Source organism: Vipera berus, assembly GCF_964194415.1.
Source record: "Vipera berus genome assembly, chromosome: 3".
Lineage (NCBI taxonomy): Eukaryota > Metazoa > Chordata > Lepidosauria > Squamata > Viperidae > Vipera > Vipera berus.
Window position 1 is genome coordinate 5,612,878 of NC_138204.1, and position 18,380 is coordinate 5,631,257.

Here is an 18,380-nt window from a genome sequence, read left to right on the forward strand (position 1 = left end):
GATTTTAAAATACCCTGTAAACCGCCCTGAGTCCTTCGGGAAAGGGCGGTATATAAATCTAATAAAATAAAATTAAATTAAATTAAAAAGACAAGCCATGAATGCTGGTCAGGCTCAAGAGTGAGGGGGCTCCATTTTGGTTTAATGCGAGAGCTCCATTTTGACTTTCCAGGACCAATATGTAGTACAGTGTTGCTTTCGTTCTCGTTTGTTTCTATTTATTTATTTCCCTGCCTTTCTTATTTTAATAAATAACTAAAGGCAGCTAACATACTTAATACTCTTTCCTCCTCCTATTTTCCCCATAACAACCCTGTGAGGTGGGTTGGGTTCCGAGAGACAGTGACTGGCCCAAAGTCACCCAGCCAGTTTTCATGCCTAAGGTGGGACTAGAACTCACCATCTCTAGTGATTGGCCCAAAGACCCAGTGGGCTTTCATGCTTAAGGCGGGACTAGAACTCAAGAGTCTCCTGGTGATTGGCCCAAAGACCCAGTGGGCTTTCATACTTAAGACGGGACTAGAACTCACCGTCTCCTGGTGATTGGCCCAAAGTCACCCAGCCAGCTTTTATGCCTAAGGCTGGACTAGAACTGGTGACCATGGAAATGCTACAATGGTCATGTGTAAAAACTAGTTAGAAGTCATTTTTTTCAGTGCCATTGTAACTTTGAACAGGCACTAAATGAATTGTTATAAATCGAGGACTAGCTGAAGTTCTTATTTAACTTAAAATAACAGAATTGGAAGGGACCTTGTAGGTCATCTAGTCCAACCCCCTACTCAAACAGGACACCCTATACCATTTCTCACAAGTGGCTGCCCAATCTCTTCTTAAAAACCTCCAATGATGAAGTACCCACAACTTCTGGAGGCCAGCTGTTCCACTGGTTAATTGTCCTCAGTATTAGGAAGTTTCTCCTCAGGGGTCTTCAAACTTGGCGCTTTTATGACTTGTGGACTTCAATTCCCAGAATTCCTCAGCCAGGCATGCCTGGCTGAAGAATTCTGGGAGTTGAAGTCCATAAGTCATAAAAGGACCAAGTTTGAAGACCCCTGTTTCTCCTTATTTCTAGGTTAACGTAGCCAATAACCAAATTGTCTGGCTGGATTAGAAATCACTTAAGCACCTGAAAATCAAAACAATCATTCCTTTAACACAGGGGCCTTCAAACTGGGCCCTTTTATGACTCATGGACTTCAACTCCCAGAATTCCTCAACTAGCATGCCTGGCTGAGGAATTCTGGCAGTTGAAGTCCATGAATCATAAAAGGGCTGAGTTTGAAGACCCCTGCTGTAACACAAACCCTGCAAAGGAAAGAAAACCCTTGACATAATTCTGCTTTAAATCACAACATTCTTGAAAAACACAATGATCAATGGCAGGCCAGCAGTTACAGAAATTATGAAATAGCAACACTAAATATGGGGGTTGGCTTAACTTCCATCCATGGATCAATGTAGGCTTGCGGAGTTATTCATGACATCAGTTTCAGATACAAAACCTGGGAAAATGAATTGGCTAGCTAGGAGAAGTTGCTGGTGTGTTTATTTGGAAAATCCAGCTGTCTTCAGTTCAGTAAGAGATTTTCCAGAGAAATATATTTTGGGCTGGTCCCAGAGAAACATATTTTTGACTTTTAAAAGTCTACAGATTATTTGCCAAAATTTCAAAAGGCAGTAAGGGGGGGGGGAATCGGAGGGCCAGCTAACCGAGGAACTTTATAGTTTTCCAAGGCAGGAAAAGAAAAATAATCCAAGTTTTCAGTGGCAGACAAAATTCACAGTAAAGGATATATCCACATGGATGTCAGGTTTAATTCCTTTTACCCATCTGGGGCCTGCTGAAAAGCAGACAGCAATCCTGAAAGGCAGCTTGGGAGAAATTCTGCTGTTGTTATATTTGGATATTTTTATGGGGTGCATCTTAGGTGAAAAGGTGAACTGGGATTCAATAAGGATGAAGTCGAGCAGTTTATCAAGTTTTGATACAGATAGTCCGTGCCTTACGATCACAACCGAGGCCAAAATTTGTGTTGCTAAGCAAGATAGTTGTTAAATCAATTCTGCCCCATTTTACAACCTTTCGTGCCGCAGTTGTTAAGTGAATCACTGCAGTTGTTAAAGATAGTAACATGGTTAAGTGAATCTGGCTTCCCCATCGAATTTGCCTGTCAGAAGGTCGTAAAAGAGGATCACGTGACCCCACGACACTGCCACCGTCCTGGAGGCTAAAACATAAAAGGACCGGTTGCCGGAACTGGGTATGTCTGGTCTAATGAAGAGAAGGACTAGGGGGGACATGATAGCAGTCTTTCAATCTCTCAGGGTCTGCCCCAAAGAAGAGGGAGTCAAGCTATCCTCCAAAGCACCCGAAGGCAGGACAAGAAGCAACGGATGGAAACTAATCAAGGAGAGAAGCAACCTAGAACTAAGGAGAAACTTCCTGACAGTTAGAACAATTAACCAGTGGAACAACCTGCCTCCGGAAGTTGTGGATGCTCCAACCCCAGAAGTCTTTAAGAAGAGACTGGACAGCCATTTGTCTGAAATAGTATAGGGTTTCCTGCCTGAGCTTCCAAGGTCCCTTCCAACTATTATTATTATTATATAAAACTTTTATTCATAAAACATGACTCAGTCAACTGAACACTCAAATTGACTGGCACTAACGGTTGACATGGGCTGCTGCCAGCATCTTAGGGATCAACCAGCTACCTCCTTAAAATGGAAGCTGCAATTTCTTGATGTATTTTGCAAAGTTTTTGGACATAGTTCCCAGTGCCCCGATGACAATGAGTATCACTGTTACGCGTTTCATCCATAATCGTGCAGTTTCGATGGCCAGGTCGCGGTATTTCGTAATTTTTCCCAGTTCTTTTTCTTTGACTCTGGCATCTCCTGGTACAGTGATATCAGTCAACTGTACGCTTCGGTTCTCTACAGTTAATTGATATCGCTGTACCAGGAGATGATGATGATGATGATTAATAATAACAATAACAATAATAATAATAATATGAACCAGTCGACAAGCGTCTGAATGTTGATCACTTGATTGTGGGGAATGCTGCCACAATCATGGGACAAATGGTCATAAGTCACTTTTTTCGGTGCCGTTGTAACTATGAATGGTCACTAAACAAATGGTTGTAAGTCAAGGAATACTTGTAACTGCACAATGCTGTTAAAATCAGATATCTTTATAAAGGTTTGGGGAGGGAGGACTGGGTATCCCCAAACGCTGCCCATTTGACGGTACAATTCTATGATTTGGGGATTAACCTGGTTAAGAACCAAGGTTAAAGTGCTCACGGGCCATAAAAGCTACCGGGGGGGGGGAGGGAATCAAATACCGGTAGTTTACAAGCTACCATCAACTTAACGCAATGTTTCTGAAACTTGGCTCCTTTAAGATTGTGGACTTCAACTCCCAGAATTCTCCAGCCAGCATGGCTGGCTAGGGAATTCTGGGAGTTGAAGTCCACAAGTCTTAAAGTGCTCAAGCTTCAAAAAAACACTGACTAGCGAAATAAGGGAATTGCTACTAACAGAGCATCCGGGTCAATCTTACCTGCAGCTGAGTGAGCTATTGATATGCTGGTGCTTTCTTTTTTCACACTGGATCCTGTCAGCTTTTTCTTACGATCTTCGGCATTACTGCCGAGGAGGGAAGCTTCCAGCTTCTTTGCGCGGTGTGCTTTAGCCTTGTCTTCTGCTTTCGCCAGCCCTGGTGAAAAGCAGGAATTAATTTTGGAAGGGATGAGCGTTGGGCAGTTCCTGGCTCCAGGTTGAAACGAGGTGCTCTTGGAGCATGCTTGTTTTCCTGCAGATGTTTCACAACCCAAACTAGGTTAAGATTATCAGGGCTAGAAGGGAGTGTGGGATGTGGAGAGGAGGAGGAGGAGGACCACCAATGATTGTGGCACCCTTTGTGCTCTCTTAGCTCTTTAGAAGGCCAGATCCTGAAGTTGAAGCTCAAATACTTTGGCCACCTAATGAGAAGGAAGGACTCACTGGAGAAGAGCCTAATGCTGGGAAAGATTGAGGGCAAGAGAAGAAGGGGACGACAGAGAATGAGGTGGCTGGATGGAGTCACTGAAGCAGGAGGCGAGAGCTTAAATGGACTCCAGAAGATGGTACAGGACAGGAAGGCCTGGAGGAACGTTGTCCGTGGGGTCGCGATGGGTCGGACATGACTTTGCAACTAACAACAACAACAATTACATTGTAGATGGTCAGATGCCAGAGGTCTTTGAACTATGGTGCTGGAGAAGACTCCTGCGAGTCCCTTGGACTGCGAGGCGATCAAACCAGTCAGTCCTAGAGGAGATCCACCCTGACTGCTCTTTAGAAGGCCAGATCCTGAAGTTGAAACTCAAATACTTTGGCCACCTAATGAGAAGGAAGGACTCACTGGAGAAGAGCCTAATGCTGGGAAAGGTTGAGGGCAAGAGAAGAAAGGGACGACGGAGAATGAGGTGGCTGGATGGAGTCACTGAAGCAGTAGGCGTGAGCCTAAATGGACTCCAGAAGATGGTCAAGGACAGGAAGACCTGGAGGAACGTTGTCCATGGGGTCGCGATGGGTCGGGCACAACTTCGCAGCTAACAACAGCTTGGTGGTTTTCTTGCATCATCAGCCCTGACTTCATCAGGGCTGATGATGTTACCTAGTTGGGTAATGAAACGTCTGCAAGAAAACGTCTGCTAGCTCAGAGAGCACCAAGCCCACCCCTCACCTTTGCAGATAAAAGAGTTCAAACGTTCCCGTGTTTACCGAGTTATTATTATTATTGGATTATTGGCGAGGGATGAAAAAAACCGGAGACCTCTTTTGTTTTACCTTTTAATCCAAACGTTCCTGAGATAGATGGCTGCTCTCCGGTGAACTTCTTCGGCGTTTTCTGTTTCCTTCCTAACTCAAAAAGGAGAAAACAGAAATAAAACTTTGGTCAAACCCCTGGGCGTTGAGTCGCTTTTCTGCAGTTAGCACGTGGTTTCGCATCATTTATTCCTCAACTGATGGCCTTGAAAAGAGAGAACAAAATAACCTGCGTTAAAATTTAATTGTTCGATACAATAAATCCGGTTTGACTTCTCCTGACTTTTATCCAGCCCTCTCCGTTCTCTATTTTTATTGGGTTTTTTTATGGTTCTACTCTTTTTACAGTGACCAATTCCTTGTGTGTCTAATCACGCTTGGCCAAATAATTCTAATTCTAATTCAATGATGATGGTGATGTTGCAAGGGACCTTGGAGGTCATCTAGTCCAACCCCCTGCTCAGGCAGGAAACCCTATACCGTTTCAGACAAATGGCTGTCCAGTCTCTTCTTAAAAACCTCCAGTGTTGGAGCATTCACAGCTTCTGGAGGCAGGTTGTTCCACTGGTTAATTGTTCTAACTGTCAGGAAGTTTCTCCTTAGTTCCAGGTTGCTTCTCTCCTTGATGAGTTTCCATCTGTTGCTTCTTGCCCTGCCTTCAGAGGCGCTTTGGAGAATAGCTTGACTCTAATTCTAATTCTAATAATTCTAATAATTGTAATTCATTTCCTTGGGCTGTTAAGTCTCTGGATCACATTTGGGTAGAAATTTGGCAACTCAATAAATCAATTACTAAAATGGGGTGCAGAATTCCCTACCCTCACCCTCCAGCTCCTTAGCCTTCTTGAGCTTCTGAGGTTTCGCTAGTTAGTATCCATACAGATTCCAAATTTGTCTTCATTAACATAAGGACTAGAATCTTGGGTTCGGAAAATAACCCAAGAGAGAATGCATAATCTTTCCACAATGTTTAGAGCTGAGACTTCCAAATGCTGGTGACCCAGGCAGGATAATTTCAAGGAATGTCCCCCCCCACCACCACCACCAAATAAGGAAGATACTGCAAAATCAACCAGCAGAGTTTACTTTTACAATAAAGGTATACAGGTAGTCCTCGGTTTATCACCACAATTGAGCCCCAACTGACTGCTGCTAAGCGAATCAGTTGTTAAGTAAGTTTGGCCCCATTTTATGGACTTTCTTTCCACCCTTGCTAAGTGAATCACTGCGGCTGTTAAATTAGAAATCTGGTTGTTAACTGAATCTGGATTCCCCATTAGAAGGTCGCAAAAGGGGATCACATGACCGCAGGTAAGGGCAACCGTCATAAATAGAAGCCAGTTACCAGTTGTCCGAATTCTGATCACGTGACCCTGGAGATTTTTTTTTTCTAATAAGGATGAAAAACGGTCACAAGTCACTTTTTTCAGTGCCATTGTAACTCTGAATGGTCATTAAATGAAACTGTTGTAAGTTGAGGATCACCTGCAATGGCCTTGGCTAAAGAAAGGTAGGCAGTTCTGCTTATGCAGAGATGTTGGTCAGTTTAGAATTTAGATTGTTCCAGGAAACACGTCTTATCTATTTAAGTTCTCACCATCTACATCAACAAATTAATAATACAATAAATGGTATATTTGGATGGATAAAAGATTAAAGAAATGAGGGTGGCTTGGAGGTTGGTCAAAAATGAAGTGATATAGTCTTTGTTAATGAATAAGCTTTGGAGTTGAATAGTTATAAGAGACTTAATGAGTGGAATATAATTGTTAGTTGTGAAAATTGTGAAATTTTTGAAATGGTTTTCAATTTTTTCTGATTTCTTCGTTTTTTGTATATTGTAAATGTTTTTTTTTTTGTCTTTGTTGGTGTATGGTGTGTTTTTAACACGAAATATAAATAAAGATTCATTTATAAAAAAAAATAATATTCTTGTTTTCTAATAATTTCCAAATATCTTAAATTTCGTAACCAAAATTTCTTTTATTTCAGTGTTTAGTACTTCCTCTCTCTTCCTCTTTGTATCTTCTATATCATATTTACGGTAAGCTAATAATTTTCATTCTTACCGCTACGTTAAGGCATATTTATTACATTCATATATATATATATATGTATGTATGTATGTATGTATGTATGTATGTATATGTATATGCACGTGTGTGTGTGTGTGTGTGTGTGTGTATATATATATTTTTAGCAATTTAAAATTTACACAAATATGAGCTGTCACCGGTGTGACTACTGCCTGTCGATGGCCTTCAGGTTAGGCTGACACAGGAAATAAAGATTTGTCCCATGTTTGGGGCCTAGCAAGGTAATCTAAAAATAGTTAACAAGCATTTGACATATATATATATATATATATATATATATATATATATATATATATATATATATATATATATATATATATATATATATATATATATATATATATATATATATATATATATATATATATATATATATATATATCAGAAGTTGTGAGGAATTGTGACAAAGAGAACTGGGGTCATTTAAAACTTGGAAATGATAAAATATTAAACACGTTAAATTTAAATATCGATGGAAAATTAAAATTGGGAAAAAATTCACTAGGTGACAGATTGTCTATAAGACTGAATGTTAAAACTGTCAAGATACATATAAACTAAAATTTTTTGATCAATGTAAGAAAGTTATTTTTCATTTGACTGATGGAATAAATAGTGCATTAATTTAAATACGAGACAGTACATATTAAGGGGAAAAGAGAGGAAATATTTACTGTAATAGTTTGAGATTTGCACGAATGATATCTGTATGTAACTGAATTATTGTAACTCAGCCGCCACGTTGCTTTTCAAAGATATAATTCTAACATTAGAAAATCAATAAAAAAATTAAAAAATGGAATTTAGATCGTCCCATTCCACAACGCAAGCAACACACCACGCGTCCTTCTAATTGTAAACTCAGAGGAAGGGGTCCCTCTGCGCCCCCCCAAAAAAGTTTGAGAAATGCTGCTCTAATCTTACTGTGCTTCATCCTTTCGGGGTCTTCCTCCTGCTTAAAGGCCTGCCTGCTCGCCTGATGTTTAGCGCCGCGGCTGCCCGGCGTCTGGCCCAGCGGAGTTGCAGCCCCTTCCCCGCCGCCAGCCGCAGCGGTCTGCAAAACCCGAATGCCTTGGCTCACAGCCGTATGCTCTCCGTTCTCGGGGTGCTGCAAGGCGACTGCCTTCTCCACCTTTGCTTGTTTGGGGTGAAGAGAGGGGTTCACGGTCCGTTCAGCAGCTCTAGGGCAAAAGGCAGAGTTAAGGAGAAGTCAAGCTGGGCACGAGGCAGGCGCAAAAAACCATGTCCAGTGAAGCTGCTCTATGGCTAAAAGCCCTTTCGCAGGAATCTCCTCAGCTAAGGTTAGCGTTAGGTACGGGTCAATGGAATCCAAAAGGTTTGGACTCAGTCTGCCTATGACTACGCTGGGATTGTAGGCTGGTTCCTCTTTTGACTCCGCCCCCAGCCTCTGCCACTCCTTCTCCTATAGCAGAGGTCGGCAACCAGGGCTCCTTTACAATCTGTGGACTAATTCCCAGCATTCCTCATCCAGCCATGCTGGCTCAGGAATTCTGGGAGTAGAAGTCCACAAGTTGTGAAGGGGCCATCATTGCCCAGTTCAGAATAGAATAGAATGGAATGGAATGGAATGGAATGGAATGGAATGGAATGGAATGGAATGGAATGGAATAGAATAGAATAGAATAGAATAGAATAGAATAGAATAGAATAGAATAGAATAGAATAGAATAGAATAGAATAGAATAGAATGGAATGGAATGGAATGGAATGGAATGGAATAAAATAGAATAACAGAATAGAATAGAAATACAGAATCGAATCGAATCGAATCGAATCGAATCGAATAGAAGAATAGAATAGAATAGAATAGAATAGAATAGAATAGAATAGAATAGAATAGAATAGAATAGAATAGAATAGAATGGAATGGAATGGAATGGAATGGAATGGAATAAAATAGAATAACAGAATAGAATAGAAATACAGAATCGAATAGAATAGAATAGAATAGAATAGAATAGAATAGAATAGAATAGAATAGAATAGAATAGAATAGAATAGTAGAATAGAATAGAATAGAATAGAATAGAATAGAATAGAATAGAATAGAATAGAAATACAGAATAGAATACAATGGAACAGAATAGAAATACAGAATAGAACAGAATAGAAATAGAAATACAGAACAGAACAGAACAGAAAGAACAGAACAGAACAGAGCTGGAAGGGACCATGGAGGTCTTCTAGTCCAGCCCCCTGCTCAAGCAGGAGAACCTATACCATCTCAGACAAGGGACTGTCCAGTCTCTTGTCCTACAGAAACCCAAGTGAGGCTGAACTGCAACGCCTCCTTAATATTTAGCTAATGGAGACCAGGTGCATGGGGGGGAGAGTGTCAAAAAAACTCAAGATGGCAACCGCAAAAATGTAGTTGAATTTCAGATTCAGGTGAATCTGTTTTGTTCGGCTTGCTTTTGAGCCAAACCATCTTGTAAAAGTTAGGGCTGGAACTATCAGGTGCAAAAAACCAACAACCACAGATCCCCATGAAGGTTCAAATCAACTGAATCTTCTCAACTAAGGGTTAGCGTCTGCTAGGAGATAACTCAGAGTCCATGGAATTCAAGGAGAGTTGGATTCAGTTTGCTTGTGGCTATGTAGAGATGCTAGACTGATACCTCTTTTGACTCCGCCCCCAGATTCTACCGCGCCTTCTCCTACCTACACCACGGCTTGACAGCCGGTGATCATTCCAGATCCAGGCAGTTAGGGGGAGGAGCTTCCCCTGCCTAGCCCCTCCTCTTGTTCCAGAGGCCCTGGCCCCTACCTTTTCTTCCCTGCCCCCTTGCTGGTTGCCTTCTGCATTTTGTTTTCTGCTGGGGGGCCGGCTGCCGGCAACGGTCTTTCCAAATGGTTCCAGAGGCAATGTTTTTCCAGCTGGGTTTTTGATGTGAAGACAGCTTCACAGTACAGGCAGGGGAAAGTGCGTTTCTCAACAACGGCGCCCTAGAAGGAGGAGAGGAAAAAGGAAAGAAGGCAGTGGAAATAGAGCAAAAGAGGGGGGAAAAACGCAATATATATCTTGGCTTCTGCAAAGGCGTCAAAACATGGCTGTGTGGCCTTGGGTGAGGAACACAGAGGCCCAGACTTCCGTGGGGACGACTACGGCGAGCTCCCGCCTCTATTAATAACTGCTAACAACCCCCTCCCCCCAATTTTGGAATTTGTGACCTTTTGAAATTTTACAAAGTTATTTTTACAATTTCAAAACGTTCTGATCTTAATTTAATTCTGACTTTAATGTAATTTTATGAATTCCATTGTCTACTGCCCACAGCCCCTCTCTGAGAGAAATGGGTGGTTAAGAAAATATGAAATATAAATAAGATAATATAAAACAAAAATAAATAAATAAATAAAATAAAATAAAATAAAATACAATACAAAAATACAATACAATACAAAAATAAAAAATAAAATACAATGCAAAAATAAAAAAAATAAAAAATAAAATAAAATAAAATAATAAAATAAAATAAAATAAAATAAAATATCCATCTTTTAGATTGGGTTAAATCTCTTAACCTAGGTAACCTCAGGTGGACTTCAAGTCCCAGAATTCTCCTCTGCTGTCACTACTGCTGCTGCTGAGAATTCTGGGACTTGAAGTTTCCATATCTAGATGGCCGCCAGGTTGGGGGAGGAAGCTGTTGTAGACAAAACACCGGTTCTGCTGTCCAATGGTGATAATCCAATTTGGCTAACAACATGAGACATCCATAGCGTTCTACCTTACTTGAGGATGAATTCATAAAGCACCCTTAAAGAGATGAGTTAAAAACCTAGTGGTAACGTGAAGATTAACAAGCAGGTCAAAGCCACTGAGCTTTCCTTTGGCCTATTCTAGACCAGCATTTTTCAATCTTGGCAACTTTAAGGTTTGTGGACTTCAACTCCCAGAGTTCCCCAATATTGGCTGGGGAACTCTGGGGACTGAAGCCCAAGCAAACCCCTTTCTAGAGCAGGGTTTCTCAACCTCGCCAACTTGACGACGGATGGACTTCAACTCCCAGAATTCCCCCGCCAGCAGAGCTGACGGAGGAATTCTGGGAGTTGAAGTCCACCCGCCTTCAAATTGCCACGGCTTGAGAAAAGGGTGGTGAAAATTGGGTTGTCTCACTAAGAACCGCTTTGCTCGGCCACAGAAAATCCAGTCCCAACTGCGGTCGTAAATCAAGGACTACCTGTACACCTCCCCAGAGTTGCAACGAGTTGCGGTCACCCAACTAGGAGAGCGGGTCTGAGTTTGCTTACCCCCTGGCACCGCTGGAAGTGGTATTTCAAGCCATAGATGCTGGGGAACTCCAGCCAGCAGCCCGAATTAGGGCACTTCACCCTGGAGTGAGCTTTAAATTCATCCTTCCATTGATTCATCAGAGGCAGCTGAGAGGAGAAAGTCCAGAAAATGAGAAGGGGGGGGGGGGAAGTGACAAAAAAGGAGCAGAAAGATTAAAGAATAATGCGGCTGTGCCTTCCTCAGCTTCATCTCTAGCTAACCCAAGGCTTTCCACCGAGCCATGAAGGGTAAATATTTCCGTTCCAGGGAACAGGAAGAGGCAGCCCAAGAACAGAGACTCGTGCAGAGATAAGTTACGCAAACTAAAATCCTGGAGGAAAGAGAACGACTAAAACTTCACCCTAGGAGCTCAGGGGTAGGCAACCTCAGCTCTTTTATGACTCATGGACTTCAACTCCCAGAATTCCTGAGCCAGCCATGCTGAGGGGAAAGGGAGAGGTTTCCAAGCTGAGCCATGCAGGCTCAGGAATTCTGGGAGTTGAAGTCCACGAGTCATGAAGGGGCCATAGTTCCCCCATGCTGGCTCAGGAATTCTGGGAGTTGAAGTCCACAAGCCACAAAGGGTCCATACTTCCTTCATGCTGGCTCAGGAATTCTGGGAGTTGAAGTCCACGAGACATGAAGGAGCCATAGTTCCCCCATGCTGGCTCAGGAATTCTGGGAGTTGAAGTCCATGAGTCATAAAAGAGCCGAGGTTGCCTACCCCTGCGGCCTAGCTCAATCTTCATAACTTTTGAGATGTTCCACAGCTGGGCAAATTCTGGGAGTTGTAGTCTACATATGCTAGCGGGGGAGGGGGTGGGTGGGTGGTGGATTCTGGGCTTGAATGATAAAAAGACAGTGTTTCTCAACCCTCATGACTCGGAAAGGTGCGAACTTCAACTCCCAGAATTCCTCAGCCTGTTTTGCTGACTGAGGAATTGTGGGAGTTGAAGTCCGCACGTTTTCAAGTTGTCACCAGGAATGAGTGATAGATCCACTGGAGAAGCAGGCTTTTTCCACCAGGGAGCAAATAAACGAAAATGGGTTAAAGAGGAGATTTTTTAAAAAATACATCCAACGGCTATAGGCTTTAAGAAATCCAAGGCCTCATCATAATCCATGAAATGAATCATTGCACATGAATCTAAATAGCGTGTTTCCTCTGCTGCGGCTTAAAAGCAGCTGGACTCCCTCAGCAGTGGTGCACAACAAGTTCCATCATCCTCATCCTGCCTGGGGGAAATGGGAATTGGAATTGGAAATGGGAAATGGGAATTGGAATCCATCATATGGGTGAATACGACAGTTTGGGCAAGTGGGAGCCTTGGTGGAGCAGTGGGCTGATGCCTCCTTAAGTAACACCAGCTGCCTGCAATTAGTGCAGGTTCGAGTCCCACCAGGCTCAAGGTTGACTCAGCCTTCCATCCTTCCGAGGTAGGTAAAATGAGGACCCAGATTGTTGGGGGCAATAAGCTGACTTTGTAATAATGCCGCTTGGGGTGTGTGTGAAAGCCCTAACAAGCAGGCACATACATAGAATGAAGGCTATTGCTAAGCACATTTGATTTGTGCTTCTTAGATTGTAAGCCGCCCTGAGTCTCCGGAGAAGGGCGGGATATAAATGGGATTAAAAAACAAAAAAAAAACAAAACAAAAAAAAAACTTAAGTGTCTGTGTTTCTTCTGAACATTGGAGGTTACTGTGGTCAATCTTTTCCTTCCTTTTTTCCTTCCTTCCTTCCTTCCTTCCTTCCTTCCTTCCTCCTGAGATTGGCCCAAAGTTACCAGCTGGCTTGCATGCCTAAGGTAAGACTAGAATTCACTGTCTTTTGGAGACTGGCCCCAAATCACCCAGCAGGCTTTTGTGCCTAAGGCGAGATTAGAACTTACCACCTGGAGGTTTACAAGGAAAAATTTTATTTATTTATTTATTTTATTTTAATCCCATTTATATCCCGCCCTTCTCCGAAGACTCAGGGCGGCTTACAATCTAAAGCACAAATCAATGTGCTTAGCAATAGCCTTCATTCTATGTATATGCCTGCTTAGTAGGGCTTTCACACACACCCCAAGCGGCATTATTACAAAGTCAGCTTAATTGCCCCCAACAATCTGGGTCCTCATTTTACCTACCTCGGAAGGATGGAAGGCTGAGTCAACCTTGAGCCTGGTGGGACTCGAACCTGCACTAATTGCAGGCAGCTGGTGTTACTTAAGGAGGCATTAGCCCACTGCTCCACCAAGGCTCTTTAAAAAATTGGACGACCGTTTAACTGGGGCGGTATAAAGACCCCTGCTTTAAGTAGGGGGTTGGACTAGAAGACCTCTGGGTTCCCTTTCAGCCCTATGACTCTACCTACTCCCCGTCTCCTGAGCCATCCTACGGGAAAAGGAATGCTCAGCCATTCCAGGCCGTTCTTTTTTTTTTTTTTCCTCCAGTTGCCGGGGAAGAGAGAAAATATAATTTAAAATCTTACGGGAATATCTTTCAAGGCCTGGTTTTCAGCCTTCGGCCTTCCTTTCCGTTTGCTTTCTGTTTTGTCGCTCGTTGCGTTTCCTGCCAGAAAAGGGAGAAAACAAAACGAAACAAGAAAGCCGTTGAAAACCAGCATCAATGATCAATGATGTGTACAGGTTTTCTTGCATGTGAGAATGCAATCTGCACCACGGCAAGAAGTGGCTGGGGAACACAACCTTCTCTTGAGGTTCCACAAGAGGGTTTTGAGAATGACAATTGTGATGACACACCCATTCAGTTGTGCTGTTGACCCTTGCCGGTTCTACGGCCCAGGACTCTCCTATCTGCTGATCTTGCACTACAGCTAATCCACGGCTTACAACAGCGAGCAAAGGCACTGAAAAAAAAGTGACTTGGGACCGTTTTTCACACTTATGACCATTCTACCATCCCCGCGGTCACATGATCAAAATTCAGACGCTTGGCAACAGGCACACAGGTAGTATCCCCGCATCAGGTGATCCCCTTTTGCAGCCTTCTGACAAGCCAAGTCAGATTCACTTAACAATCGTATTACGAACAACAACTGCAGGGACTCCCCATAACAACGGTGGCGAGCAAGGTCGTAAGATGGGCCAAAGTTCACTCCACAACCGTCTCACTTCGCAACAGAAAAGGTTGGGCTGAATTGTGTTCGTAAGTCAAGGACCACCTGTACTTCTTTGAGTTGTTCTACATTCTGGCTAAAGAGCTTCTTGATGCGGGTGAAGAAGGAGAGTGCAAAAGTCGGCTTGAAACTCAACATTAAGAAAACCAAGATCATGGCATCCGGCCCTCTCAATTCCTGGGAAATAGATGGGGAAGAAATGGAGGTAGTGACAGATTTTGTTTTCCTGGGCTCCAAGATCACCGCAGATGGGGACTGTAGCCAAGAAATTAAAAGACGCTTGCTCCTCAGGAGGAAAGCCATGGCAAATCTAGACAGCACACTAAAGAAGCAGAGACATCACCCTGCCAATAAAAGTGTGTATAGACAAGGCTGTGGTCTTCCCAGTTGCAATGTATGACTGTGAAAGTTGGACCGTAAGAAAGGCTGAGCGCCAAGGAATGGAGGCCTTTGAACTATGGTGCTGGAGAAGACTCCTGCGAGTTCCTTGGACTGCAAGGCAATCAAACCGGTCAGTCCTAGAGGAGATCAACCCTGACTGCTCTTTAGAAGGCCAGATCCTGAAGTTGAAACTCAAATACTTTGGCCACCTAATGAGAAGGAAGGACTCACTGGAGAAGAGCCTCATGCTGGGAAAGATGGAGGGCAAGAGAAGAATGGACTACAGAGAATGAGGTGGCTGGATGGAGTCACTGAAGCAGTAGGCGTGAGCTTAAAGGGACTCCAGAAGATGCTAGAGGACAGGAAGGCCTGGAGGAACGTTGTCTGTGGGGTCACGATGGGTCGGACATGACTTTGCAACCAACAACAACATATTCTGGCTGGTATCAGCATTGATGGTGTTCAGCCGCCATGTTCTTTGACGGCCTGGTTTTCTTTTGCAGCTAATTCTTCCCAACGTCATTTCTTTCTCCAGCAGTTTTGTGATTTTGCCTTCCAGAGACCTGGCTGGTGTTTTGCCAGAGTTCCCAACCTTTTCGGGTTGGGGGTCCGGCAGGGAGGGAGGGGGGAAAAGAGGGGACGGTTTTTGTGGGAGGGGCAGGGCGAGTGGGGCCGAGAGCACATGTGACGCTCGCGCGAGTGAGGCCCCAAATGCCCGTGACACTCGCACGAGTGGGGCTGTGTGCGCCCGCAGGCGCGCACACGGGCGCACCAGCCAGCCATTCCCACAGCCCGGTTGCGAATAGGCCACAGACCAATAGTGGGTCGGGGACCCACAGGTTGGGGACCTCCGTGTTATGCGCTTCAGTACTTGCTTGTTGGTGACCCACTTGTCTCACGTAAAAATTTATGGGGGTTGCAAATGCCCATCCCTGGATTCAAATGCTGACCTCCCTTGACACCACTTGGAAGACTTAATGCCTACCCAGGTGAGACTGTTCGTAGGCTGCATGAACCTTCAGGTCTGCCTTGCTGCTTTCTCTCTCCATGCTGGCCCTGCTGGATCCTGCAAGTTTCTTTCCAACTCTGTAGGTATAGGGGTCTGCCATAGCTGAAAGAAAGAAGAAAGGGTGTCATCTCAAAGAACCTGGACATTCAGACAAGATGGGTGGGGGGTTTAACCTTCTGGGATGGAGATCAAAGAGTTGGACCTTAACCCAGTGCTGCTTCTTCAGAACCTTGTCACAGCCCCACTGGATCAATCTTAAACCAGAACCAGGTATCTTGCTCCTCTAAAGTGGCACCCACCAGACCATCTGAACACCCAACCAAGAAAGGTTGGTGTGTCTTAAGACTAAAAAGTCTTGATAGGTGGGTCAGCATTAATGCATCCCTTTGAAGGAGGGTTTCTCAAGCTTAGCCGCTTTTAAGATGTGTGGACATCAACTCCCAGAATTCCCCAGCCAGCATGCCTGGCTGGGGAATTCTGGGACTTGAATTCCAGCCACGAAAGTTGCAAAGCCTAAGGCCAAGGGTCATCAAACCTGGCCCTTTTATGACTTGTGGACTTCAGCTCCCAGAATTCCTCAGCCAGTGTGCCTGGCTGAGGAATCCTGGGAGTTGAAATCCACAAGCAGGGGGTCTTCAAACTTGGCCCTTTTACGACATGTGGACTTCCAACTCCCAGAATTCCTCAGCCAGCAACGGCTAAGGCGAGGAATTCTGGGAGTTGAAGTCCACAAGTCATTAAAGGGCCAAGTTTGAAGACCCCTGGCCTAAGGTATACACAGGTACTGTAGTTCTCAACTTACAACTTGGGCGTCCTCCTGGATTCGCGGCTCAGTTTTGAAGACCATATAGGAGCCGTGACCAGGGGGGCCTTTGCCCAGGTTCGCCTGGTGGGCCAGTTGCGGCCCTACCTGGACCGAGATGCCCTGCGCACAGTCACTCATGCGCTCGTGACCTCCCGATTGGGCTACTGCAACGTTCTCTACATGGGGCTGCCCTTGAGGACCACCCGGAAGCTTCAGCTGGTGCAGAATGCGGCCGGGTAAGTTGTGATGGGGGTTTCCCGATACTCCCACGTAACACCTCTACTCCACGAGCTGCATTGGCTTCCGGTTGCCCTCCGGGTGAGATTCAAGGTGCTGGTGATGACCTATAAAGCCCTAAATGGCTTGGGTCCGGGATATCTGAGGGAACACCTGCTGCCGGCATCAAGCTCCCTTCGTCCTGTGCGCTCCCACAGGGAGTGTCTTCTCAGGGTGCCGCCGGTAAAAGATTGCCGGCGGACAATACCCAGGGGGAGGGCCTTCTCTGTGGGTGCACCGGCCCTTTGGAACCAGCTGCCCGTAGAGCTTAGGACTGCCCCTGACCTTCGCTCATCCCGCCGGGACCTGAAGACCTGGCTCTTTGAGCTTTCCGGCCTGGACTGAGAGTATTAATTGGGGTTTTAATTGGATTCTAATTGGGATTTTATTTATTCAAGGTTAATGTAATCATTTTAATTGTTTTTAATTTTTGTAATTTGTTGTATTGTTTTTAAAAAAACTTGTGAACCGCCCTGAGTCCTACGGGAGAAGGGCGGTATGTAAGTTTAATAAATATAAATATATATATAAATATAAATCTGAATTCTGTTCACGTGAACATGGGGATGCTGCAAAGTGTGAAAAAAGGCCGTCATTTTTTCCCCAATGCCGTAACTTCAGTCAATAAGTGAAGTGTTGTAAGTTGAGGACTATCTGTATTCAATTCTGAGGGGTCCTTGGTGCTCTCTGAGCTTGGTTGTTTTGTTGCAGACGTTTCATGACCCAACTAGGGAACCTTGGTGGAGCCTTGGTGGAGCAGTGGGCTAATGCCTCCTTAAGTAACACCAGCTGCCTGCAATTAGTGCAGGTTCGAGTCCCACCAGGCTCAAGGTTGACTCAGCCTTCCATCCTTCCCAGGTAGGTAAAATGAGGACCCAGATTGTTGGGGGCAATTAAAATGACTTTGTAATAATGCCGCTTGGGGGGTGTATGAAAGCCCTAATAAGCAGGCATATACATAGAATGAAGGCTACTGCTAAGCTTGTACGCCGCCCTGAGTCTTCGGAGAAGGGCGGGATATAAATGGAATTAAAATAAATAAATAAAAAATAAAAATAAATAACATCATCAGTGCTAGAAGAGTGGGGCTCTTGGAGAGGAGGAGGAGGAGGAGGAGGAGGAGGAGGAGGAGGAGGAAGAGGATTGTGGGGGTCCCTGGTGCTCTCTGAGCTTGGTTGTTTTCTTGCAGACGTTTCATGACCCAACTAGGGAACATCATCAGCGCTAGAAGAGAGTGGGGCTTTTGGACAGGAGGAGGAGGAAGAGGAGGAAGAGGAATAGGACTGTGGGGTCCCTGGTGCTCTCTGAGCTTGCTTGCTTTCTTGCAGACGTTTCATGACCCAACTAGGAAACATCATCAGTGCTAGAAGGGAGTGGGGGGTATGGGGGGGAGGAGGAGGGGGAGGCGGAGGAAGAGGAGGACTTTGGGGTCCCTGGTAATCTCTGAGTTTGCTTGTTTTCTTGCAGACATTTCATTACCCTAACCAGGTAACATCATCAGTGCTAGAAAGGGGGGGGGAGAGGAGGAGGAGGAGGAGGGGGGGGAGCTGTGGGGTCATTTTCTT

The 18,380-nt window shown here is 44.5% G+C and overlaps 1 protein-coding gene across 1 annotated transcript in view; it reads right to left on the reverse strand.

Moving 5' to 3' along the window:
- Window positions 1–15,834, reverse strand: part of ZNF512B (zinc finger protein 512B) — a gene marked incomplete at its 5' end in the record, with an annotated part of 31,293 nt that extends 15,459 nt beyond the window's left edge. Inside the window, 7 exons of the mRNA XM_081326038.1 lie at window positions 3,575–3,730; window positions 4,846–4,917; window positions 7,845–8,101; window positions 9,709–9,887; window positions 11,196–11,324; window positions 13,697–13,776; window positions 15,711–15,834. Of these exons, the coding sequence (XP_081182164.1) occupies window positions 3,575–3,730; window positions 4,846–4,917; window positions 7,845–8,101; window positions 9,709–9,887; window positions 11,196–11,324; window positions 13,697–13,776; window positions 15,711–15,834 (997 nt within the window). The remainder of the gene's footprint in view (window positions 1–3,574; window positions 3,731–4,845; window positions 4,918–7,844; window positions 8,102–9,708; window positions 9,888–11,195; window positions 11,325–13,696; window positions 13,777–15,710) is intronic.
- Between the last annotated feature and the right edge of the window lie 2,546 nt (window positions 15,835–18,380).